This window comes from Anser brachyrhynchus (assembly GCF_964034855.1).
Source record: "Anser brachyrhynchus genome assembly, chromosome: 2".
In the NCBI taxonomy this organism is placed as follows: domain Eukaryota; kingdom Metazoa; phylum Chordata; class Aves; order Anseriformes; family Anatidae; genus Anser; species Anser brachyrhynchus.
Window position 1 is genome coordinate 85,511,056 of NC_137695.1, and position 26,594 is coordinate 85,537,649.

General features: G+C 45.7%; 1 protein-coding gene across 2 annotated transcripts; it reads left to right on the plus strand.

The window, feature by feature from the left end:
• Positions 1 to 14,343: 14,343 nt before the first annotated feature.
• LOC308191275 (serine/threonine-protein kinase SBK2-like) lies at positions 14,344 to 25,543 on the plus strand. 2 transcript variants are annotated; one of them, XM_080583566.1, is made up of 4 exons: positions 14,344 to 15,640; positions 23,118 to 23,307; positions 24,076 to 24,278; positions 24,541 to 25,543. In XM_080583566.1, exons 2-4 carry the CDS (start codon positions 23,127 to 23,129, stop codon positions 25,108 to 25,110), a joined length of 954 nt encoding a protein of 317 aa, XP_080439692.1. In that variant the 5' UTR covers positions 14,344 to 15,640; positions 23,118 to 23,126; the 3' UTR covers positions 25,111 to 25,543. The 2 variants fall into 2 exon arrangements, with proteins under 2 accessions (XP_080439692.1, XP_080439693.1); XM_080583567.1 differs by lacking the exon at positions 23,118 to 23,307.
• The last annotated feature ends 1,051 nt before the right edge of the window (positions 25,544 to 26,594 follow it).

The following is a 26,594-nucleotide window of genomic DNA, read 5'->3' on the forward strand; positions in this document are numbered from 1 at the left end:
AGGCGGCAACTTGGGTATGTGGTTCAGAAAGCCTGTGAAGTGTGAATTTAGTTCCCAGATATGGATTCCTGCCCAATTTGCTGGGGTTACTATGAGAACAGACAGGGATGATGAAATCAAACACCCTACAACTATTGCCTCACATGGATTTTATATAAAAGGATCTTGATGTCTTTCCTTAATGCTCACCACTTTGCTTCATGGGAGACAATCAGTAATATCTTGGCTGGCAAACCATTCCAGATTGGACAGATTGGAGTTATGTTTCTTTTTATTTATTTATCTTTTAAACGTGAACAGACAGATGTTTCCAGGAACTGAGCTAAGCTTTTCTAAATTTCTTCTGAGACAAGGGAATAGTGAAGCTGTGAATAGTATTGTGAGTAGTATTTTGTCAAAATTAATCATCCTTGGAGAATTCAGAGTGGCTTGCTATAGGGCAGGTGTTGCATTTCATCATTTATTCATATTTGCCATCACTGGGACCATAGAAATGTGGGACCTGACATAGAAAATTCAGAATTTTGCCAGTGTTAACATTTTCTTTACTAAAAATCACACACACGCTAACAAAATTGGCACCTAAGAATGTTATTTGTGTCTAGAAAGCACTGACATATAAGTTACAGAAATCCTTCTGCCAGCAAGGTATTTTTACAGGCCTATCCAATTCAAACAGTCTGTGCCTTTCCAATTGAATCATTTTCAGGAGGGATTCCCTGTTGACACTGTGTATTATGTGGAAGAAGAAATGTTAATCTGCTGTAATTTTTTTTCAGCAAAACACCTCATATGCATTTCTACCTTCTGAGACTGCAGCATGTGATGAGAAATTTGAATAGCAATGCTGCCAGCTCCTGCTTCCCTTGGGAGAGGGCAACCCAGGAACCTCAGAAGCTTTTTGCTTTCTGTAAATAATATGGTAGGCAAAGTTGTTTGTTAACAGCCTTGAATAAACAATATTACAGGAAAACTTGCCAAACCCTTCCTTGTGGGGAACCTGCAGTTGCCGTTTTTCAACTTTGCGTTACAAGAAGAGAGAACCTAGAAGAATCCTACTCCCACCTTTTCTAGACTGAGAGGGATTTTGGACACTGAGAAAGTGTTAAACTAAGGAAGGAAACTGTACGGACTAAAGTGAAAGAGATCTTCCGGTGGAAAACCACAGGGATTGGGAAAAGATAGGAAAACAGAGCAAGGTGGATGGAGATCAGCATCCTGAAGAACAAGAGCACTTATCCTGTACACTGCTGATCATCTCCTGTTCTCCAGAAGGCTGAGGTCCTTTATGTTAAAGAAAATATTAAAACACAACTTGAATCTGATTCACTGGATCTTTTGCCTTCTTGGAAGTTGAATTTGTTCTCTGACACAAATATTTTGATAGCATCCGATATTTTTAATTAATTTCATGTTACCCAGACTTCTAGTTCTTCATTTGCTTCTGCTTCTACATACTGAGTCGTAAGTCTTGTGTGGGTTTTCAGTATAATCTTTATGGCAACAATTTTTAATCAGCTTGATGACTCTTCAACCCTACTATATTTTCTGCATTCCTCTCTATTAAGCTAGCCATTACTGTTTCTTTTTGCTCTAGTGCCTAAAATGGATGGTCAGTATTTTATCTTAACGACTATTCTCAGTTTTTTTGGCTTCCAGGTTCTAAACAGCTGTGGGCTTTCAGTGTGCAGGTTGAACTCAGATAGGACAAAGAAATGCACTCCCCCAACACATGCACACACACAGCAGTGCCAAAATTCCCATAAAATAATGTGCACTTACTTAGTATAAAAAATACATCTTCTGGCCTTCTGGCTCTCCTTCCCCAGGCTGTATTTGCATTACTCAGCAGCAACATCTGGCTCTAGGGAACTCTGCTGCTGGGTCTCTGAGGGTTTTTTTGGCTTTGCTTTCTTCAGAGTAGGCCCTAGGGAAGAAGCTAAGTGATTGCTGTGCTGGATTAGAGATGTTTCAGGGCTAAGAGGAGCGGCCAGAAGTTGAACGTGATGGAACATGGGGAATTGATGGAAGAAGTGGCAGAGGTGACCACACCAGTAGACTTAGCTCCAGCCCACCTGAGGACCTCATTGTAATTCATTTTGGCCGCATCCACAGGCATACTAAACTTCTTATTTAGGACCGTAGTTGCCTATCTAGCATAGCTCTTAATCAAACCGTACTTTGCTCCTTTAACTATTGACTTTTCAGTGTGTGTCACTGCAGGCAGTGAGTAGTAGCTTAGCCTCTAGAAATCTGTAGCGAGGAGACCATTTTTCAGGGAAGTATGCTTGTCACAGAGACACAAAACAATCTGGCTTAATTTCATTTAAGGTAAGAAAAAATAAAGGTAGAGTACTTTGTTGAAGAGCTACCTGAGAAGAGTGATGGGAGTCTGGTTCCTGTCTCCTCTTTATGCCCCTAGAAATCTCCCTCGGCACGCTTTGCTTATTTGCCTGTTTCTGGTCTTTGGCACTGAAGTATATCAAAGCCCAGCAAATACTAGAGCACGTAACTTCAGAAAGCAGGGAGTGGAATGGGCTAATAAAGCTCCAAAACAAAGTTCTCCTTTCAGACCACAGAGCAGATGGTGACACCTGTGGCAATACGTTTCCTTTCCTTCCTGCCACAGCTAGATTGAGAGCTGATGAGGAAATTTTGCATCTGGGCTGGTAGTTTGCCATGAACTTCAGCAAAGCTATGATAATGTTATTTGTTAAGGGGATTGGAAATTATCCCAGCTGCACTATTAACCTTTCTTCTTTCTTTCTTTCTTTTTCCTTCTTTCTTTCTTTCTTTCTTTCTTTCTTTCTTTCTTTCTTTCTTTCTTTCTTTCTTTCTTTCTTTCTTTCTTTCTTTCTTTCTTTCTTTCTTTCTTTCTTTCTTTCTTTCTTTCTTTCTTTCTTTCTTCCTTCCTTCCTTCCTTCCTTCCTTCCTTCCTTCCTTCCTTCCTTCCTTCCTTCCTTCCTTCCTTCCTTCCTTCCTTCCTTCCTTCCTTCCTTCCTTCCTTCCTTCCTTCCTTTCTTTCTTTCTTTCTTTCTTTCTTTCTTTCTTTCTTTCTTTCTTTCTTTCTTTCTTTCTTTCTTTCTTTCTTTCTTTCTTTCTTTCTTTCTTTCTTCTTCCTTCCTTCCTTCCTTCCTTCCTTCCTTCCTTCCTTCCTTCCTTCCTTCCTTCCTTCCTTCCTTCCTTCCTTCCTTCCTTCCTTCCTTCCTTCCTTCCTTCCTTCCTTCCTTCCTTCCTTCCTTCCTTCCTTCCTTCCTTCCTTCCTTTCTCTGTCTTTCTCTCTTTCTCTCTCTCTCGCTCTCTCTTTCTCTTTCTCTCTTTCTCTCTCTTCCTTCCTTCCTTCCTTCCTTCCTTCCTTCCTTCCTTCCTTCCCCAGGCGTTGAGCTTGCAAACTGTTGAAGATTTCTTTAAGGTTCATTCTTTTTTTCCAGAATCTTTTGAAAAATTAGAAAATTGCCAAAATACCTCAGCTGGGTGACTGCTTACCACAAGTAAGAAAACAATCGCTTTCACTAAAATAAAATAAAATAAAATAAAATAAAATAAAATAAAATAAAATAAAATAAAATAAAATAAAATAAAATAAAATAAAATAAAATAAAAGAGGTGGGACAAAACATTATAGCTTCTTCTGACTTTTGAGGAGGGAAATGGGAAAGAGATGCAAGGGGAAAGAGATGCAGGGGGAATGGGAATGGGTAGTTCATATGTTGTTTATATTTGCAAACACTGTACTTTGCAGTGCTCAATGATGCTGCTTTAGAGAGTAGTGAGTGGTTACAGATCTGTCACTGTCGCTGTCTGTGATGGTAGCTGTGTGCAGCACCCAGAAGCCCAGGGTGGGTTAGCAGTTCCTGCTGGTTTCAGCAGAACGAGTGCTTGCTGTTGCCCTAGGTTGTTTCTGTTTTGCTCACCCAGCGGGCTCAGCTCTGCCTTCACTCAGATTTTTTCTTCCTGAGAGACACAGATAACCTGGGTTGAAATTAAAGGAACGGACTCACACTCACTCATTTCTGTTACACGCTACAGGTGAAATCCCCACAGAGCAGGGTTAGGCAGAGCTCACTTCTTATCCAGCTGTATTCCTGTACAAAGATCTTCTCTGTAAGTCAGGATACTTTAAGAGCCCGAGTCTGGTTTTGCACCCTTGTGGCGAGCAAATGCAGAAATCACTGCCAAGAGGACACAGGGGCTTCATGAGGCTTGAGACGGACATGCTGTGGGCTCAGCAGCTCTACCTGGCTCCGGGCATCTTCAGCTACCGACAGGGGCAGGCCGTGGAGAAAAAAAGCTGAGGGGCAGCAAAAAAGAGCTGCAGCATGGGAAACCGAGTGGTTGTAAGGGAATTGATTTTCACTTTGAGAGCAGCCAGCACTGGAACAGGTGCCCATGGAGGTGGTGGGGATGTCCAAAGCTCACCCAAATGAGGCCCTGAGGAAGTAGTAACTTTAGTGGTGCTCTGAGTGAGGGCTTGGGTCCAGCTTTTTATTCTGTGATTCTACAAATTGTAGGGAGAATTCAGCATCTAGGAGGTGAGATGAAAGCTTTTCTATGGTGGTTTCTGTACTTTATAGGTTGTATCTGCTTGTGTCTGTGGCACAAAAATCTAGGATGTTAAAATTAAAGGGGTCAAGGTCATCTGAGGGTACTTAAAAGGACTCAATAAATATTTCTCCGCAATAATTGAAAAGCTATCAAGGAGAAAATAACTGTTACTGGGGTTCCTAGCGTGGTGTAAAGTGTAAGGTGTAAGGTGCAGAGCACTGGTGTAAGGACCAGTGCAAGGTGGACCTTCTGGTCCCATTTTTGGCTGTGCCACTGCTCTGCTGTGTGACTCAGGAAAAGGTCTGTTCTCTTTATCTGTTACTGGCTTTTCTCGCCATCACAAAATACTTGGAGGTCTCATCAGGACCTGCTAAAGAACTAAAGATTATACTGAACTTAACTATGGGAAAATGGGACGATTTCATTGCTACCCTGTATATTTTCAGATATGATAAATAGATTTATAGAGGAATATAGTAAATGGTAGAATAAACATAAAACATGATAGGGGCACCCTCTGAGCTAATGCAGCTATAAATTCACATCATTAAAATCAATTGAAGCCAGAAGATTGAAAGTAATGATGCCCTGCAGCAATGTTATTTCTTGCTCCTCGTTCCAGCCCACGCGCGCTGGTGTTGCTTTGCTACGTAACATTGAGGCAGAGAGCAACATGTTGTGTTTGGCTTTGTCGAGGCTGTTGCAAGCAGCCACGAACTTGTTCCCTTTGTAGCCTGAGCCAGGCTAAAGCTGTGCAGCCTTGTTAGCAGGGAGCTTTGCTTAGAAGGTTATGTCAGCTCAAAACCATTATTTGTAGCCAAAGAGCTTCCAGGTAGGACTGGGCTTGTACTACTGGGGCTGGCAAAGTGGCTAGAGCTGACTTAATCCTGTTTCTTGCCTCTACAAAATACTGCTGAGGCCCATCCCTAGTTATCTGTCTGTATAATATCTCACTCTCTCATTTTTCTACTTTTGCAGACTAAATATCTGCAAGCAGCTACCTGTGGCAGGTGGCTACAGGTGGAGCAGCAGAGGCCAGAGCATAAGCAGAGATGGCACAGCTTCAGGCTCTTTCTGGTAGGACAGGGAAGAAGAAGGCATGAGGACTCCGATGAATCTGGAACAGGCTATGAGAGAGGAACTGCCAGGTGGGACAAAGGGAGTACATGGCTGCCCAGGAAGGGATTCAGGCACTGAAGAGAGCAGAGTGGTGTTGGCTGCTGAAAATCAGGGTTATGCAAAAATGAGAGGGTTCATGCCTCTCAGACAGAAGGAAGGAGCAAGATAGGAGCACAGGAGGTAGAAGAGGAACATGTTATGATGTTTTGAAAAAAAAGACAAGGAGCTGGAAAATAATTCAAAGGAGAAGGAAATAAAACATGAAAGAATAAAGTGGAACACATTTTAAATGTTAATTTCTCTCTCCCAAGCAAGCTGAGGAATGGTAGATTTGAAGGAAGGAACAGACATGGGAGAGAAAGGAGAAGAAAGATCTACTGTATCATGTTATACTGCTAGGAGGAAGGCAGGGAGAGTCCGGCAGAGACCCCTGCAGGCTGGTGGGGTGGGGAGGAGACCTTCCCATATCTTGTTTTCCAGCTGGCTCACTGTAAACTGGTGACTGCTATTCCCATGATATCTTTGATATAATGTCTGAAGTACTGACGATGAGAAGCTCAATTCACCACTCGAAAGAGGGATTAGGACTTGCATCACCATTCCAGCTTGTCACTCACCAAGTAATTAAAATCTTCTTTGAATGTAGAATTTACTGACCCCACGGGAGAGCCTCAGGCTAAGGAAATGGTGCTTTGAACATGAGATCACTGAAAGAAAATAATGCATTAGCTAGAGAGCTTTCAGCTTTCCAAGCTGTGGCAGAAAGCCACTAGGCAACGTTGCACAGAGGCACCTAATTAGTGCTCCAGCCAGACCATCACAAATACCCTAGCTGTTTCTTCTTCTGAAGAAATAGTGAAGTATAGTGCAGAGGCTCCAAGAAATTAACAGTTTTTAAAGAGGTTGTATGTCCAGTATGGAGGAGGTTTTGCCGTACATCTTTCCTAATGGAGGAAAATATCTACTTAATGTCCTGGTTTTATCATTGACAGCTGGCCATGCTGACCAGTCTGAAACAGTGGCTGTGGGGAAAAACACCTGGAGCCTCATCTGAGCAAAAGGCTAATGCTGCTAGCAATGACATAAGTGAAAAAGTGAAGACTTGTTTGGAAATGGCCACGTGCCCACATGGGAAGACCAGTGTTCTGCAGCGCTAGCCCATGATCTCTGCTAGCTCAGCCATACTGCAAGGTTTTTCAGCAGAAGCTGGCTGGTGCTGGACTAAACATGCACTACGGTAAGAAGCAGCAATGTCACTTATCCCAGGAAACCAGATGCTTGGGCAATAATACACAGTCACTTTGGGTACTCTGTTTTCCTCCAGTAATTTGGACATTTTTGTTTTTAGAATGACTGGAAAAAAAAAGTCTCTAGAAGATTCCAGGAAATAAAATACTTTTAAAAACGCACCATGAATTCCAGCTCTTACTACATTTTTTAAAAATTGTAATTTTATTTCAAAGCTTATCTTCTTTGGAATATTAAAGTAATTTGAGCCAAAATGTGCTGCAGAATGAAGAAAGTCTATTGTAGCTGGTGAAGTTACACTGGATCTATGGAGGTGCAAAAGAATAAGATGTGAAACAAGACCAAAAAGTCTTTTTATCTCCCCTTTTTTATATGGTTTGGATAATACATTTTGGTTTAGCATCTTAGTATGTCCGCTCCTACTAGCCAAGCCTACTCAGGAGTTTTCCAAACCTGTTAAGTACATCCAATCACTGCTGTGTGTTTGCATTGCCATATGTCAGGACTAATAATATGTTACATGTACTTGTTTCACATGACAGCTTTGGTGTTCAGACCTGTACACACAAAACCAGTTTGGGGGTCCAACTAGAAACAACCAGAGCCTGAATCTCTGGGAAGTTTTGAGCACTGTTTGCTCTCTTCACTTCTAGTGGGCACACTGCCTTGCTAGCAGCTTTGATGATTAGATCTGGGCTGTCCAACTCAAGGAGACAGAACTACAAATTTCTTTGAAAAAATAATTTTAATATCTGATTTTCCTCATAAGTAAGGGAAAAATCTTGCAGAAGAACCTTCCATTGCATGGTAACACCAACAAGATGATGACCTGCACATTTCAGGCTGCAATAGGACAGATATGTTTATCCTGGACATGTCCTTTCTGCCTGTTTTTGTGATTAGAAACTGAGGCTTAGAAGAGAAAAGCTTCTCTACAAAGTGGGGGAATTTTTTACCAGGTGTGTGAAGTTGCTGAGAGCTGTTGGAGCCACCGGTTGTGACAGGGTATAAACAGGAGGTAAATCAGGGTTATCCTGGAGGACTGGTTCCTTTCACCTCTGGAACAATCCCTGCTGACATCGCAGCAGCAGCAGTTTTCTCCAGCTCGCTCAAGAGGGAGGACTCTGAGCCTCCCAGGAGTGAAGCATCCATTTTCACATGGCCACAGAGGCTGATGAAATCTCCTCCCTGGAAGGCTCAAATTGCATCTGAGCTTCCCTAAGGATGGAGTACCACTAGGCATCTTATAGCTTGTGTCATGCCTTCAGATTGTCCCTCAGAAGGCAGTTCTCTGGAGGCACCATGCATCACCAGGCACCACAGTAGTAGAGAGCACCTACATGAAGGCAAACCTGAGCTAGCACGGATGAGGTGCTGATGAAAATGGCCAAGGCTGTTTTGCCTCATTTTTCTGTGGAGACAGATGAACTGTGGTAGCAAGGTTGCTGAAGCTGAGTTCCTTACCCTTGCATGCTATCCATGCAATAACATCTCAACAGGACAAGTAATTTTTTCTGCCTGTTTTGATTCTGCTTGGATGGATATTTGCATGTCTTTCCCCTATTCACTTTTGTTGCAGGTCTTCAGCCGTCTGTGTATCTAGGTATTTGTGTCATCTCATACCAGAGATGGATCACTGGACCACAGTGACAAGAAAAGCTGAGATTTGGGCCCTGGGAGGTCACCAGTTCAGAAATATGAATGCTTGAAGGGTTTAGATGTAACATATCACATTTGTGGCACTGAATGTCAAAGCAGCTAAGTGAATCTATACAGCTAATGAACTTTTCCATAGTTTAATATCACCCTCTAGTGTCACATGGGTCCAGTTTCCACATATATTTTTCCATACTAATCCTGGTTTCTTGCCTCTACCCCTTAATAGTATGACCTTGCAGGTGCAGCAGCAGCCACGCTAGTGGTCGTGCTTCTGGGAAGGAGACAAGAGAAGCCAGCTTTTTAGACATCAAACTTTGAATGTTTCTCCCAGGGAGTTTAGGCAACTTTCACCCTCTTTCCTTTTATGCATGTCTGGGTGAGAAGTCTTGGAATACAGTTGCTGCTTTCACCCAAGAGCAGGAAGTGCCATGTTTGTCAGGGAGATTTCCACTGCTGTTGCCATATTTGCAGTAAATTGATCAGAAGAGACAGCTTATTTTGAAGTAAGACCAGATAGATACTTTGAATGTTAATAAGTCACCACGACTGGATGACATTCACTTGAAAGTCCTGAAGGAATTCAAATGTGAAATTGTGGACTGCTGGCCAAGCTGTATAAACTGTCTTTAATGTCTCTGTGCCAGAGCCCTGATGGATTGCCAGTGTAACCCCCATGATAAAATATGACCAGTGAGTCTGACGTCCATCTGTGACAAGACAGTGGTGTCTATAATAAAGAGTAAGTTTGATGAGTATGTGAAAAACAGTCTGTTGAGAAAGAGTCAGTATGACTCCTGTAAAGGAAAATTCTGCATTACTGTCATGCTGGGTTCTGGAAGGGTGTTGATAAGCATGTGGATAGAGGGGATCCAGGATAAATAATACACTTGGACTTCCAGAATGTCCTTGACAAGTTTCCTCATCAAAAGTTATTAACGGAACTAAGTTGCTACAGGGTTGGAGAAAAGGTATTTTTATGGAATGAAAGATGGGCAAAGGACAAGAAGCAAAGAGTAGGGCTCATTGGGCACTTTTCTGGATGGAGAAGAATGAGCAGAGAGGATAGCCCAAGGGTTGCTGCCAGGACTAGTTTTATTCAGCATCTTCAAGGATGATTTAGACAAGGAACTAAACAGTGAAATCAAGTCTGAGGATGATACTAACTTCTTTTGGGTGGTGAAATACTGTTCTAACGGCAAGGAACTTTAGAAGAAGCCCACAAAACAGAGTGGTTCGGCAGTAAACCCTCAGATGACCTTCATTATAGATAGATGTAAGGTAGTACATTTAGAGAAAATAATCTAACCCATGCCTACATGATGCTGATACTCAGAACTCAAATCTACAGTTGCAAATCATGAAGAAGATCTCAGACCTGTCATTTATTACCCTCTAAAATTGGCTTATGCAGCAGCAGCCAAAAGAAATGTTGGGAAACTTTGGGTAATTAGAATTAGACAGAGGGTGCCGTTTTAGTCCTGGATAAAACCTCCATGCATCCCAATCTTGAGCAGTGTGGGCTGTTCTGGTCTCCTTCAAGAAAGATGACGGAGTTAGAAAAGATAAAGAGAAGGGCAACTACAGAGATCACGGGGATGGAATAGTTGTCTGGTGAGGAATCACTGGAGAGCCTGCAGCTCTTCAGTTTGGAGTTGGTAAGGCTGAGAGAAGATATGACTGAGGTTTATAAAATCATGAAGATGGTGGATAAAGTGAATGCAGATCTGTCCTTCGTGAAATTTTGCAACATGATAACTAGATGTTACACAGGGAAGTTAGTAAAAAAGGAATTAAAACAAACAAGAAAAATAATTTCTTTACACGGCACTGAGTAAACTTGTGGAACTTGATGTCACAGAAGGTTGTAGAGGCCAAAGAGATCAGTGGATTCAAAAAGGGATGAAACACATTTATGATACTACAAGAATTGGGCAGGGTTGCACCCTCTAGCTTCCGTAACACAAGACTTCTAGATGGTGGATCAGGAAAATAGACTGCAAAAAGTGGCTAGGCCTGTGCTCTTAAGCATCATCTCTTACTCCTGCTATTGGAGGTAAAACACTGGGTTAGGTGGACCATTGGTCTAATAAGGCATTTCTTACATTCTTAATTACTTTCAATCCTGAGATATCCAAGGTCGATTCACTGTGGCTACAGTTCTTGGGAGATAATTTCTTCCTAAGACAGCAAGGTGGACCAGACTGCCTTTGTCAGAGAAGTAATCACTTTCCCTCAACAGGTCGAGAAAAGTTGGAGAAATTCCTTAGTTTCCCTCAGTTACTGAAGAATTGTTTTCTGAAAGATTGGCTTGCTGCCCACTGCTCTGACACCATCCTGCAGACAAAGCATTCCCAGGTGTCCCTTTCAGAGAAACGACAAACAAACCAGGATGTTACAGTTTAGGGCTGGTCTCCTTTCCATCTCTGGAAATGTGTCTCGTAAAATCTCTTATCCACCTAGCAGACAAGCTCCCTCCTATCTCACTTCCTTGACCCTTCTGAAAGCTGTCACCCCAGCAGTGATAGATTGCAAAGGTGACAGCCTAGCCCAGGATAAAGAGTCACTCACCAGCTATTTGAATAGGAGTTACGGGAATTTTGGGGGAGAAATGGTTGCAGATCGGGGCCACAGAACTTACTGCCTTGCTAGCTTTGCCCAAGGGGTGCTGCAGCATATTAATGTCACCAAAGCATTTCATTAGTGGAATGAATGAGAACAGCTGAGACAGATCAGAATAAAAGACCATTTAATTCTATAGCCTGGCTGTGAGACTATCCAGTGGCAAATTCCTTGTGGGAGATATAAGCATGGAAGTATGTAGTAAATCCCTCAAATATTCTCCTAGCCTCCAGCAGTCTGAGACAGATGTTGAATCTCTGTTTTTAATTCTGCTTTTCCTCTGCAGTGTCTCTGTCCAGTTATTTTATGAAACCACATAAACGTTTATTACCCACCCTCTCCTGAGGCAAGGTGTCCACAGCTGAAGGCATGCTGCCTGAGGAAGCCTTGTGCTTGTTTTTGTCCTGCCTCTAGTGCTTGTGTCTTGTCCTTTGAAGAGACAGTAAGCGGTATTATCCTTTCATCTTATTTATTCCTCAAGGAATAACCTCAAAGTTTTATTATACCTATTTATTATGTCTATTACAGCTTCTCTCCCCTGTCATCTTTTCTCCAGAGAAGAAGGCGCTGTTACAGGCAATCAGGAGCCTGTGTCACTTGATGTCTTTCAGAGCAAATTGAACAAAAATGAAGGAGGCCTGGTGTGGGCACTGGTAAGCATCAACTAGCCTTGAGAGGGACCTCCCCACACTACGATGCTGTGTTGCTTCAGCCAGCACCAGAGCCTAGGTGACATGCGTGTCCCAAATGTGCAGCTGTGAGTGCTCCCCATGCCCCTGCCACCCAAATAGAAAGCAAGTGCTCGCTGCTGACACCCCACAGGGGCCATCTCTCTCCCTCCCTCCTCATTTTGAGGACAGCCTCAGGAGAAGCCCAGGCAGTTGCTTGGCATTAGATGAGACACTGACACCATGGATGGTGTCCCATCAGCAGAGGTCTCCAAGGGGTGGCAGATGGTTTGCTGCTCCATGCAAACAAAGGTGTAGAAGTGGGGTGACGTAGCACAGCAGGGATGAGCCTTTCTCAGGGAGATACAGCATCTGTTGGTTGGCAGTCATGGCTAAAGGCAGACATGAGGGCATCGAAAATTTGAAAGGCAGGCAGGAACCATCATTTTCCCTTTCTTCAAAAATGTCATCACCCTGAGGGTGCTAATTGGCATTGGTGGCCCTGCCCTGCCTCACCTGGGGCTCAGCTCACACCCTCACCCTGAGGGCCGAGGTGCTCCAGGAGAGCTCGGGCCTGGGCTTTTAGTCCCTGCCTGATCTCAGACCTGCCTGGCAGTCACCAGATTGTGTCTGACGTGGGTTACCAGCACTGGGACTGTCCCTAGTTTGTAGATAAGATTCTCAGCTGGACCTTGGACCTGCTTGTCACCACAAACTTGCCTGAGTTCTTGCCTCAGCAGAACTTGGCTTCCATCTCTGGGCCTGTCCCACTTGCCTTGCAGGGACACTGTGGTGGGACAAGCCCTGGTTGGTGAGCCCCTGTCCTGCCAGCCTTGTTGTCTCACTCGTCTCCTGGCTCCATGATGTTTAGGGACCATCTGCCCCTCCCTGTGCCCTGACAGATGGAAGCTTTCCCAGCAAAGCATTGTGTCTCTGCACCACCATCCAAGTCCCACTCTTCTCCTGCAAGCCCTTTCTCCTGTGAAGTCCCACCATAACCTTTCCTTTCCAAGGATATCTCTAAACTGTCCAGACCCAGCCAACTCATCCTGCTGCGATGGCACTGTCTCACCAGGCAGGGAAGGGTGCTGCAAACTGAGCTGCCAACTGGGCAGTCCCTAGGCCTCTACCTATGGTGACAGATAAGTCACTGAGCCTCAGGGAGAATGTTGATATGCACCCTGGTTGCTGGATATTGTATATTATTTTAAGCCCTGGAGGAGTGGCTGGGAGACATCCCAATGAAAAAAGTTAAAAATACACCTTTTGTGTGTCCTCGTCCCTGTGGTGAGGTTGAACAGCACCGTCTGAGCATTGCCCTACCCCAACACTGCACTGAGGCCTTGGGGTCAGCGATCACCGAAGGGAGCAGCACCACCTCTTACAACCACCCTGCACCCAATGCACCCAACAGTGCAGTCCCCTGCTTTACAGCACTGAGCATAGTGCTGTCTCTGAGGGGAGTGTGTCTGCTGGTGGACTATCTTTCTTCCCTCCTCTGTGTGTGCACGCAGGCGAGGTGGGACATTGCACCGCGCTGCCAGGAAGGCAGCCAGCAGATTCCTCAGCGATGGGGTAGCACTGAATGACCTCAGAGCACAAATGGTCTGTGCAGCTGGTGGACTCCTCCGAGCACCCTGCCTGTGCCGAGGAGAGCTCAGGGCCCCAGCTCCCTGTCCAGGAGGCAGCCCCCACCTTGTAGCACCCTGCAGATTGGTTTGTCTGCCTGCCTGCTGGGGCTGGAGGGCAGTGAAGTGTCTGTAGCTCAGACATTTATTAATAGAAGAAGATGTGGGAAGGCAATGGGGAAAATCAAAGAGCTATTCCCACTCCAGCATCAGGCACTAAGCTGGTTCTGAAAAGGTCTGAACAAAACTCAAGTACTGGTATTCTAAAGTCCATAGCAGGGACAAACTTTCGGAAAGACAAAGGCATTCTTGGTTACATTATATTTACAGCTCTGTCTCTGTTGACTTTGTCCTATATCTTGGTGGCCAGTGGGACAAAATGTGTGCAGCATAGGTGAGATAGGTGTAGGAGTAAAATTAACAGAGATCCTGAAATGCCCAAGTACTGACTTCATTAGTAAGACAGCAGGCCCTAGGACCTCCAACAGCTGCTCTGTGCCCAGTCCTCAGGAACAGAGAGCCGGGAGTGTCACACAGGTTGTACACCGTATGTGATATTTTCCATGTTGTGGGAATGCATGACAAGTCCTGCAGATGTACAAATGTCAGAGGAACTGCAGGTAAGGGCCAAGCCCTCAAACAAATTGCTGCACAGCGAGTGAGCTCCAGGTAAGTCTGTGAAAGAGGTCTCTTCTACGAGCCAAACCACTCAGCAGCTCCTAATCTCAGTAGGAATGAAATAAATAAAAATGGAAACCTGGAAATAAAGGAAAAAAAGAGCTGGAAAATGACGAAGACTGGAAAACTGCTGTATTCAGATCCTAGATTTGGAAGCAGGTTCAAATTAGTGACTGGAGTGGAGGAGAGAGGAACTGTGGAGTCAGGGCACCTGGGTTCCTTTCCCAGAGTTGCCTTGTAACTGTGACTTCACGCAAGTCCCCAGGGACACTTCTCAATTCAACTGCTGAGTTGTGTCTCAAGTACAGGCAATAGTCTCACCCTTTCTGACCCCCACACGGCCAGAAGCCATGTTCCTGGGGAGCTATGGTTACACCATACCATTTATCCCAGAGCTGAATCCTTGGATATTGGATAGGCTTCTCCTGTACACTCTCACCAGCCCAACTGTAATGTTCTGCAAGTAGGAACTTTGCACATCGAAGGCCTTTCCTAATCACTGGGGCATCCTTCAAGCACAAGTGTGAAGGGGCAGCCTTGAATGGCACAAGACCTTTAGGTCATCAGCACCACAACCTCACTCCCCGCCTTCTTGTCCAGAAGCACAGGGACAGCTGGAAGCCTGACTATGCTACTGCTCTTACCTCTAATTTCTTGCACCATTTCTGGGTGGCAGCAGACTTGCTGTTTGCAGGTCTGTGATGGCAGCCCAGTGTATCTCTCCTTGCTGCCGCTGTGCTGGCCAGAGCCCTGAGTGACAAGCCGTTGGTGAAACCCCTCCACCTTCAGAGAGCAGGCAGTAAGGTTCAGTCCTGTGCTGGTGACCCAGAGTACCTATGCATTAGTACCTCCTGCATTAGACTTTGTCTTTCACCTCTGCCCCCGTGACATGACCTTGAGCCAGTTTCAGTTTGCACCTAGTCTCCGATGCTCACTGGCAGAAGCAATTGAAACCAAAATGTCTCTGTCCCTTTGGTGGCCAAGAGAAATTGCTGGCAGCCCACAGCGGCCCTCAGCCCTGCCATCACGGCCGTACTGTGACGTGGCACACGGCCCCAGACCAAGGACCGTGCACCAAACGGAGGAACAGCTTTTCTCCCACATCTGCAGGGTCAGCCCAAGCTGTAGGGATGGTCTGGAAAGGGTGGATCTGCTGAAGGATCCCTGGGGCTCGTGATGGCCCGGCTAGAGCAGAAACAACAACTCCACCCCAATCCCTGCGACACTTCCCCCTCCACGAAGGCGGCTGATGGGTGACCCCCTTCTTCCCCCCGGACCCCTTTTTTCCTCCCCCCGCGGTCACCTTCAGCCCCGGGGCGGTGTGCCCCCTGGACCAGAGGCTGGGGAAGGGGCGGAGCGTCACGCTCAGCCCTGTAATGCCTGGCAGCCCCTCCGGCTGCTCGGCACAGCCCAGAGGCAGCGGAGGCGGCTGAGGCGAGGCTGTCCACGGCTGTCTGTCCTGCGCTGCTGGAGAAGGTGAGAGGCTTGGGACGGACGGAGAGGGTGTGTGGGAAGAGAGGGTGCAGTCGTGGCAGGATGACACCGACTGGGTGGGCAGGTGAAGGGGCGCAGCCAGGCACCCCTCACCAACCAGCCTCCGGCTTCGCATGCCGGCACAAGGTGGAGTGCCCCAATTCCCCATCTTTGGAGCCCAGCATGGTCTTGGTGGTGGTGAGCTCCTTGGGTGTCTCTGCCCCAAAACGCTGCTCTACATACGGGGGATCGCTCAGCGGTTGTGCCTGGTGGGACGGTGCGGCGGTACCGGCGCGTTGGTTGGGAGGAGAGCACGATGTGGCTTGGTCCCAGCGAGATGGCTGTTGATTTCTGACCGTGGCTGTGGTTTACTGCTTCCTGGGAGAGTCTCACGGGGCTGCCCGTGGGGAGCCTAGAGGGTGTTCCTGCCTGAGGAGAGCACTGTGCAGTGCTGAGGAGGAGATAGCCAGGCTGTTCTCCTCGGTGAGATTACGTACTAACTTGAGGACCTGTTATAGAAAGCAGCTCGTAAATCTATCAGTAAAAAGGCCAGAAACAGCCACTGTGCTAATATGCTCTGGTCTCTTGCCTGTGCTAAACATGGTCTGTGCTAGAGTGTACCTTATAGGGAAAAAAAATCCACATTCTTGGGTTAAAAGTCCCAAAGATGGAGGAATATTCTTCCATATTGTTTGATGAGGTTTTTAGGGGTAAATATCCTTCTTTATAAAATCTGCATCACATCTGAGGTCTGAAATTGACTCATTTCAGCTTTCAGGTTTTGTTATAATGCTTTGACTTAGTGGGAGAGCCTCTTCAGTGAATTTCTAGTACCTATGAAGGTATGCACAGATCATAAAATCAGATAGAGTCACTTTCTCACTATCTATTTAATAAGTGAAAAAAAAAAAGAGTGCTGCCCTGGAAATTTCCCTTCAGCCGTTTTAGCGTTTTCATGGTTCTTTTCATGGCTTTTCTCTGGTCTTTTTTTCAGTCAAACTGTGGACACCAGTGCTAGTCTGCTGAACTGTGGTCTCACCAGTGCCATTAAAAAGATAGCAAGCATCCGATAGCTAAGTCTGTTGATCCTCAGACATCAGCTTGCCTCCAAAATGGTTCAGGAAATTTACCCTAGAGAAACCAGGCTTTCACATCAGTAGGTTTTAGACATTCCAAAAAAATATATATATAAAAAAGAAAAGAATAAGAAAAAGAAAAAGCACCATAAAAAAGTAGATAAAGAATAATGCAAAGCAGAGCAAACCAAAGGAATGCGTTTCTAATGAAAACACAAAGGCCTTTGGTGCACAATATTCCCAGTTCCAGTGCAGAAGTCATTAGCAGGTGGCCAGCACTTTAGAAATACAGCTTTCCTAACTCAGCTGATTTTCAGAGATTAAGTTTCAGGCTGTCTCGAGGCATCTGTGTGTAGAAACCTCTCCAGAAACTAAAGCTCAGTGCAAGAGGCATATTGTCTCACAACAGGTATCTTCTTTTATTGTAACTAATACAAATCTAGCTACCTTCTGTTGTAACTAATACGAGTAAGGCTGAATGGCTATATCCGTTTTGTTATTGTTGTTGGTTTTGTTTGTTTGTTTTGTTCTTTTTTTGGTTTAGAGTGAAGATTATTTTTCAATTTAACATCTGTAAAATTCTAGTTTGTCTCTTGTGGCTGATGTTTTGTGCATCTGATTGTTTGTGGATGTTCTCTTTATCAGAGTGAATGGAAAGGTTGAATCTTCAGCATTAGTAACTCCCATGCGTTATTCTCTTGGACTTGTGTCTGTACCATTGATATGTATATCTGTATCACTGCCGTCTATTTCTAATGCAATTCTACATCTTCCAACACATTAAGGCCTACCAAGGAAGTGAGGGTATACCAGATCTACATTTCTGGGTTTTCACAGCGCTGTTCTATTCACATTCTATTTACAAAGCTGCAGAAAGAACTTAGAACAATCTGACTACCGTGACATTTAACTTTTTTCTTTCCTCAATGCCGGGCAAAACTTCTATCTTCTTTGGTCATTTATAACCTTTTTTATATGTGTGTTTGCATGTACTATTTTTGTCGAGCAATGTATTGATTACCTGGTCCCATTTTTGTGTCACTTGCAAACATTTTCTCATGATTTCAGTGCTTTCTTCTAGATCATTGATAAAAGTAAATGTCCTAGAAATGAGTCAAGATTTAATGAAATTAATTGTGCAGCATGAGGGCACCACTAAAACATGATGATTTCCACTATACTGAGTCTTTCAACTTTGCCTGTTCTTAAATCCATTACAAACAGTGTGACTTACTGATTTTGATTAATGCCAGAATGAATTTGTACAGATATTTTTTAGAGAATGTTCACTGGATAGGATGTTTCCAGCAGGTGCTGTATAAACAAATATGAGGCTGAGAATGGTTCAGAACCTCCACCAAAGATTTAGTTGTTAATGGAAAAATCCCTGCAGGTCAGGTCCTTACACAACCCTGAAACGGAAACGTGGTGGTTTGATAACAACAGAGGGCCTGAGTGATCTGAATTACTTGATATGCTAAGTCCATTCAAGCAAAATGTGCTGCATTAAGGGCAGTGGAAAAGTATTCAGGTAGAAACAAGGCAGGCAACACCCTGAAAGAGATGTGTTGGAAAAAAGGTCTTTGTTTGAGAATTCGACAGAAGGTTATTGCAAGATGTTTAACCAGTAAGAAGACTTAGAGGTATCTTGATCTGACAGCATGATGATATTTATTAAAAATTCAAAATGTAATTACAATCTCTGGAAACATCCTGCCTGCTTTTAAACTAGCTAATGTGGACATTACAGAAGCGCAGTGTGCCAGATGGTTGGGAAAGCCCAAGTAAGGTGTTGGTTAAATACAGAGGCTGAGTATCAGGCTGCACCCTGCTAATTTTACTCAATCTAAGTAGATTAAATATGTCTTTGTATTCTGTAGTCATATCTCTGACCATGATGCCTATAAACCCTGCAACAGTCAGAAGAAACTTAGAGCACTAGAAAAGTCTTTTCTCTAGATGAACAGCAGCAGGGAGGTAAATTCATATTAGGATATCACATAAATACATAAAACTAACACTGGCTTTTATAGTCGACCAGAGTTTGCCTTTGTACCAAGCCTGTATGATTTTTGGTAAGAGGTGCCCCAAATGCCGTTGTTGGTTATTTGGTTTGGGTTAATACTCTGTAGAAGGTCAGACTAGAAAAAGGTCCCTTCATGCTGTATGCTCAGAGATGTTTTTAATGGAGCATCTTTGCTATGAGGAGAGGCTGAGAAAGCTGAGGCTCTCCAGTGTGGAAGAGAGAAGTCTCAGAGGGGATCTTATTAATGTGCATAAATACCTGATGGGAGGCAGTGATGATGGATCCAGACTCTTCTCATTAGAGCCCATTTACAGGACAAGAGACAGTGTGCACAAATTAAAACATGAGGAATTCCACCTGAACACAGTAAAACAGTTGTGGTGTTGGAGGTTTTTGTTTCGTTTTATTTTGTTTTGCTGTGAGGGTGATCAAACAGTGTGACAGGTTGCCCAGAGAGGTTCTGGAGTTTCCATCTTTGGAGATACTCAAAACCTGACTGGACACCTTCACAGAAAACTTGTCCCAGCTGCCCCTGCTTGAGAAGGGGAATTGGACTAGATGATCTCAAGAGGTCCTTTCCAGCCTAAACAATTCTGTGATTCTGTGATCACAGTGCTTGTTCTGTTACAGTGAGATTACACGGTCTTTGGCTCTTGACATGTATGAAGTGCTTTTCCTGACAAAATATAGTAATTATTTTGGCTGAAGAAGCTAAATAACATTATCTAGACTTAGACACTTTATCGCCATCGGCTAACTCCTCCTCAGCTCCTCAGGAGTTTGGGGAGCATCTCCTCATGGTGGACAGCGTGTGTATTTCTTGCTGCTGGAATTGCAGACTCTTTGGGGAGCTAGGATTTCTCACACGCTGACAGCCTGGAATCAGGATCTCAAGCAGGGAAGGACAGTGGAGGAAAGAACAGTTTTGAAAAGGACCCTGCCTACTGCCTTCAATACAGCACAGCCAAATGGTGAGTGCATCTTGGCCAGGGCTCTGAAGGCGTCCTTCCCAATGCTGGTCACTCTGCAAAGGGCAAATGGCACTCCAAAAGGTAACAAAAGTAGGTGCAGAGCACTCAGGCACACTCCACTCAGTGGTGGCCCAAATGTAGCCCTCACATAACTTCCTAGCTAAATGTTTTACTTCATGTTGGTGTTCAGGGGAAGAAAGGGCCAAAACCTGCAAACTGTTCTGGAGTGACTGCAGCTTAGGCTTCCTTTGTATGGAGCCCTGGTCAGACAGACAGGATTGTCATTGTCCCTCAAGACATGCTACCCATATTCGCTGGCTGATCTATTTTTCTAAGGTGTCTATTTCACTTTGATTCTCTTCTCTGTACCTGGACAATCTTCATTTCCATGCCAGTGGACCATGCAAGGTAAGGATGCTTGCCATCTATATTGCAGTTCACCTGAAAAGTGAGATGGAAAGACACAAGAGTTTTTTTGGTTATTTTTCTTGCAAAAGTTAATGGACTGAAATGAGTTGACTCCAGTTGAGCTGGAGTGAGAACCAAGAATATACAGAGAAGCATATCTTCCCACTCACAAAAGCAATTTTTCGCACAGTAAATAGGAGACAATTAATGAATCATGTAATATATAGAATAGATTAATCATATATTAAGTAATTCAATACTAATAAAAGCAGATTAATGAATATATAGGTGCTTGAAAATTATATCACCATTGAATGATTCATTAGGTGGATGCAATGATAAGATTCCAGCCTTTGGGTTAGATGGCACCAACAGGTGTCCAGCCTACAAGGAAAGAAATTTTATCTAAGTCAAGTTGGAGAAATTAAGTTATCTGAGAACATCGTGAACCATTTGCTGACAAGAAGTTGTATAAGACCATGAATTTGATATAGGAGAATTACTGTCTTACAGATCTTCTTTTTATATTTTATCACAAATACAAATCTAACATATTCAGCACAAGGCAAGCTGACATCTTTCCTTTTGTTCCGTAGATAGTGTGACTTTAGCCTATCTAATATCATGGGGAGGTCTGTTTTTCAAAGGTCTATTACACTTCAAGTTGTTCTCTATATTCCTAGATAGGACTCTTTAAAAGGCTTTTTCAGCTATTCTGTTTAATGCCTAAATATGACAACAGCAGTTTGCAAATGTCAGTGTCAAAGTGGATCCATATGCAGGTTCTGCAGTGCCCTTGCTGTGTGCGGTTTTGCAGGCTGTTGTGTTTGAACAGCAAACAGGAGGACATCAAAGCAAAATCTCTAAAATACTTTCCAGACTGACTTTCACTGTGAGTGTCTCCCCACCCTTCATTTGTCCGCTCCCAGGCACACATTTGTTCAGTGCTGAATTCCCTATGGACTGTGCTAACTTTGGCTGCTGTTGGCTCTCACACCAAGCTAACGCCTTTTCAGAAAACCAGGGCCAGTTACTCGGTGCTTTGGAATTGGATAAGTTTAGCAATACAATCTAGGCAAGAAGAGAAGAGAAAAGAAGGGGAACTCTCCCACAAGCAGCCCTACGCTCCTGTAAAAATGCAGCATTTTTGCAGTTTTCCTAGATTTAAATAATTCTGTTGCTACAATACTGGATTGTACAGACTGACCAGCTTTAGCAGCAGTGGGGGCTGTAAGGTGAAGGAACTGCAATAGTCTCAGGTAGAGCAATGTGAAACCTAAGGGAAATGACTTCATTTTTCTGCTCCCACTCATATTCCTGGGATGCTATCTGCCTTTATAGCCACTTGAGGTCCTATTCCCTCCCCTAAAAGTGTCATGTCAGTCAAAATGTTACATGGGAAGAGATTTTGAATTTGTAGTTGCAGAAGTGAGCACTGATTTTACACCACAGCTCTGTCTTACGGCACACTGAGAGGCCCAAGAATGCTACAACCCTCAGGCTCTTGAGTTGCACCCTGGGCTGCATTAGGCAAAGTATTGCCAACAACTCAGGAGGGGTGATCCTTTCCCTCTGCACAGCACTGGTGAGGACACATCAGCAGTGCTATGTCCAGTTTTGGGCTCCACAGCAAATGAGTGACATGGACATACTGGAGAGAGTCTGTCAAAGGGCCACAAAGGTGATTAAGGAACAGGACCATCTCTCGGATGGAGAGACTCACAGAGAGCTGGGACTGTTTAGCCTCAAAAGGATTACCATATAAATGTATATAAATACCTGGTGGTATTTATATATATGAGAGGGTATAAAAAAGATGCAGCCAGAGTCTTCTCAGTGGTATTGAGTAACGGGACAAGCGGCAGTGGGCACAAACAGAATTTTTATTTTGCCTCAGGGAAATCTTTTTAGCCATAAAGGTGATTGAACACTGGAACAAGTTGCCCAGAGCAGCTGTGGTGTCTCCATCCTTGGAGATATTCAAAACCCACTTGGACTCAGTCCTGATCAACCTGCTCTTGCTGACAGGAGGTTGCACTCGGTGATCTCCAGAGATCCCTTCTGACCTCAGCCATCCTGTGTTTCTGTGGTTCTGTGACCTTGCCCTGAAGCCAGGAGTGTTTCCCAGGCCCAGGTTGACTGAGCACCTGTGTTCAGCGCACAGGGGAGTAGCAGAGGATGCACAGGGGAAGAGTCCTGCCACAGATGCTTTAAAATGCTTCCTTGCACCATGCTAGGGGGACTGAGAAAAGCATTTCTCTGAAATGGGTCTGAAGCAGCTGGGTCTAGCACAAAATGCCACTGACATCCAAGCTTCCTTCCTGCCTGTTTCTTGGCCACACAGATGAGTGACTTTGGGTCAGAAAGGTCAGCATGGGAGGTACTGAGCTTCCTTTGGCCTGCTCAGTGCATACCATACTGACTGGCAATCCCCTTTTTGTCATGCACTAGTTGTGCCTCTGCCTAAGGGTGAGTCTGTCCATGCTGCTACCTTAAAGACTTTCTTCAGTAAGTGCTAGGGACAGGTTTCTCTGTTGGGAGACATGGCCTCTCTGCAGTAGGCTAAGAAAGGCAAGAGAGCTGGGCCACGCTTCACAGTCTGGGGCGCTGTTCATGTTTTGCTTGTTGCTGAACACTGTTGACTGTAGATTAAGAAGAGGCCTGGAAGGACAAGCTTTAATACAGACACAGACACATCTGGGTCTTTGAAAGGAGAGGTTCCAAGGCCTACAATTAGAGAGAGATGAACACCTAGCTAGAGGCCGGAAAGGATTAGGGAGCTGAGCAAGGGGAGCTTCCCTTCAGTACAAGGACCTTGTGTATAATGAGGGGCTTTGCCCAGAAGTGCACTGTATAAAAGCACAGACTCAACCCCAGCACAGATGATGCTCCATGTGGCAGAAATATCCCTGGCCATGGCATGGTTTGTGGCATGTCTGATCTGTTTTTGCTCTGTGCATGGTGTGCTGTTCCTGACCTAGGCTGTGGTGTTTCTGCAGTGTTCAGCAATGGCTGAGAGCTCAGATGCAACAGCGGCAGTGACGGCAGCACCAACCGTGCTAGATGAGCTCCTGGAGATCACAGCTCAGAGCCTGGTGCGCACCGAGGTGGCTGAGCACTATGAGGTTATTCGGGAGCTGGGCAGGGGCAAGTATGGCCACGTGGTGCTAGTGACCCACAGGCAGAGAGGTAAGGAACTGACTGCACCCTATGAGCTGTTGTGCCTCATCTCCTTTCCACTTGCTAGAACACCGTGTGGGCTAGTGGTTCCCTGGGGCTGGGTGCCAGGAGTGGCAGGGGGTGCCCAGAGGAACCAGCAGGGCAGGGGCCTTCGAGCCAGGGACAATCCCATTGACCCCAACCAGGGAGTAGGTCAGGACAGGGGGACAGGCCAGAGCAACAAGCAAAATTGAGGTGATGAGGTAGGTCCAAAGTCAAGCTGGGAAGTCAATCCACCAGTCAAGATCAACAGCGTTCATGGCCATGCACGGGCATGGATGTCATATAGCTGGAAACCAGCATTCCTACAACACAGTGTAGACAAGGAATGAAGCCTCGGGCTTGAGCTTAAATGGGGCCTCTGGGCCCATGGACAGGGGTGGGGATGGATGTCCAAGGTAGAGCTGGTCAAGGTCATTAAGGCCTATATGTGCCCTCAGGGCACTGATGGTGCCTCCTCCAGCAGTCTCAGGTCTGACTGATGAGCCTGTGTAGCTTGAATTTCCCCTCCTCTACTCAGTGTTCCCATGGCACGCACTGACTAGCTCAAAACTCACACAAGTAGCAGTGTCTGTTTTCATATCTGGTATCAGTATGACATACCTCCACACAAAATTTTCGGCCAGAGACCTCCCTGTGGCTGTGAATTTCAACAGCCATGGCTGCCCTGTGCTCTGTCTGTCTGGTCTTGGTGTGAGTGACTTTCAGCAGGGTCTAACCCATTCTTCCAATTCCCAGGGACACCAATGGCTCTCAAATTGCTGCCCAAAGCTAGTACCAAGCTGCACACCTTCCTCTATGAGTACTGCGTGGCACTCTCCCTTGCCACCCACCCTGCTATAATTAGCATGTTTGGAATTGCAATTGAATCCAGCCAGTACTATGGTTTCCTCTATGAACCAGCGCTGCACAAAGACCTCATCTCTATCATCAAACCCCGGGTGAGTGCTGCTACAAAGGCGTGGGGATTGGGACTGCAGTGTTTGGCCTCTGTGCAGACTGGCTGGGTCAGAGGGAGAGAGGAGTCAATGGCATATGGGTCTCCCACCTCTGGGGTCTACAGATTTGAACAAGATTTGAGCTTACAAGACCAGAAACTCAAAGACTTTCCCTAATGCAGAGTAAAGATGGGAGCCCACCACCTTGGTAGGGCTGCCAAGATGCCATGAGGGTGCAGCATTGCTTGTCTCTCTCCCCATGCAGGATGGGATCCCTGAACCGGCTGCCAAGCAGTGTGCCAAGCAGCTTGTGAGTGCGCTGGAGTTCATCCACAGCCGGGGGCTCGTGTACCGTGACGTCAAGCCTGAGAACGTGCTGCTCTTTGATCCTGAGTGCCGGCGCATCAAACTGACTGACTTCGGGCTTACACGGCCCAAGGGTACCAAGCTCAAGCTGGTGGCTGGGGTAATCCCCTACACCGCCCCTGAGCTGAGCAACACCACTGATGCCCAGGGGGTGCCCATCGACACCAGCTTGGATGCCTGGGCCTTTGGCGTGCTGCTGTTCTGCCTGCTGACTGGCTACTTCCCCTGGGAGCAAAGCCTGCCCGACGACCCTTTCTTTGAGGACTTCATGCTCTGGCAGGAGACGGGCCTGGAGGAGAACCTGCCTCGCCACTGGAAACGCCTGACAGCGGAGGCTGCCCTCATGTTGCGGAGCCTGCTGGCCCTAGATCCTGCCAAGCGTGGCCCTGTTGGTGGGGCTCTGCGCTATGTTGATTGCCCCTGGCGGCTGGAGGACGGGTGCAGTGAGGGGGCTGCTGTGAAGCCCTAAAGCCTGCTCTCCATGGGGGAGGGAAGGCAAGTCTCACCCTGCAAGGAGCTTCAGGGTTGGAGGCATCAAGGTGGGCCTCCAGCAGAGCAGCTGTGAGAGACCATGTTAACCCCGAGAGCAACTTCTCCACAGCACCGTCCATGCCACCATGGAGCTGAGCTCCTTCGCCATATGATGGTCCTCACCAGCACTGCTCAGCACTGCCCAGTGCCACCTCCTTGTACTTCCCTGGGACTTGAAAATATCTCCTTTCTCTTGCAAGTGGTGGTCCTTGAGTGAAGCACACACTTTCTTCCTGGTCTCTCAGGGGTGGTGTCTAGGGGCCGCAGCACCTGTCTTGTCCTTGAAATAGAGCAAGATATTTATCTATCTTTGTGTTTCTGTATGTGGCTCTTTTTCTGTCATAATAAAATGGGGGCTGTTTGCTGTGGAAGAGCATGGGCATGACAAAGCCTTTGGCCATCTCAAAGCAGGGGCCTCTCCATGCTGCCTGGGCCTGCACCAGGTCCTTTAAAGGTTGGCTTCAGACAGGTGGGGTTGAGGTGCTGGGATCCCCCAGCATGTCACTGGGGACAGTATCTGGGGACTCATAATGGTGCTGTGAAGGTGGTGGAAGTCACTGAGGTGGGGTGTTGGAGGACCAGCTGAGGGACCTCAGCCTCAACTTGGAAGAAGCAAGTGGATACGGCAGGATGTTCATGGGGTGCTGTGAGGAAAAAAGCACAGGAAAAGGGTGGAGGGGAGCCAGGTGTGTGTGAGGACTGTGGCAATGTTGATCTGTGCCTTGCCTCTGGAGCTCTAAAACATAGCTAGCTCTGGTTTGGCCTCATCTTTGCCGCTCAAATTCCCTCTGCACATCTGTCAGCATACAGATAACTATCATGGGTTCCTGCACAAACCATTTGAGGATTTTCCTGTCAGCAGAGTTAGACATAAGGCTTATCTCTAACATAAGGATGTCTTTGCTGCCTGCTCCCCTTACTGTCTCTGAAGTTTGTCCTGTTTAGTCTACAGTGACCGCAACTTCTTGGGCTTCTCTTCATCTACTTTCTTTTCTTCTTGAAATGATACCTAATGCCAATCACATAGATTGGCAACTCAGTAGGAGTTTCCCTCTGAATAGCCTCCCTCATCAAAGGGACAGAGCCACAGGAAACCACAGGTCATGCATTTCTTTGCATTTGCTTGTGTTGTGGACCAGGTGACAGGTGGGCTTTTCTGGATGGTGGGCTGTTAACAGCAGGAGTCCCAATGTCAGTTCAGTTTCTCTCTAGCTCCTTTCCCTCAGGAAAATGGCCTTTTGCAAACACTGTCATCCTTGATAAAGCACAATTCACCTCTCTCTCTCGAGTGTCCTAAGTGCAATTAGAAAGGTGACTTCACTGCCATGAACATCTACATATATGATTCAGCTGAGAATACAGCAGTGCTGTGAGGCCTGGGCATCACTGGGAAAGGCTAACAGAGGAGCTGTAACCACAGGC

What these genes read in the sequence shown, in the direction of transcription:
- LOC308191275 (XM_080583566.1), top strand. Translation starts at nt 23,127, where the DNA reads ATGGCTGAGAGCTCAGATGCAACAGCGGCAGTGACGGCAGCACCAACC. An exon ending in AGTGACCCACAGGCAGAGAG is followed by an intron (nt 23,308 to 24,075) that starts GTAAGGAACTGA and finishes TCCAATTCCCAG; the next exon opens with GGACACCAATGGCTCTCAAA. An exon ending in TCTCTATCATCAAACCCCGG is followed by an intron (nt 24,279 to 24,540) that starts GTGAGTGCTGCT and finishes CTCCCCATGCAG; the next exon opens with GATGGGATCCCTGAACCGGC.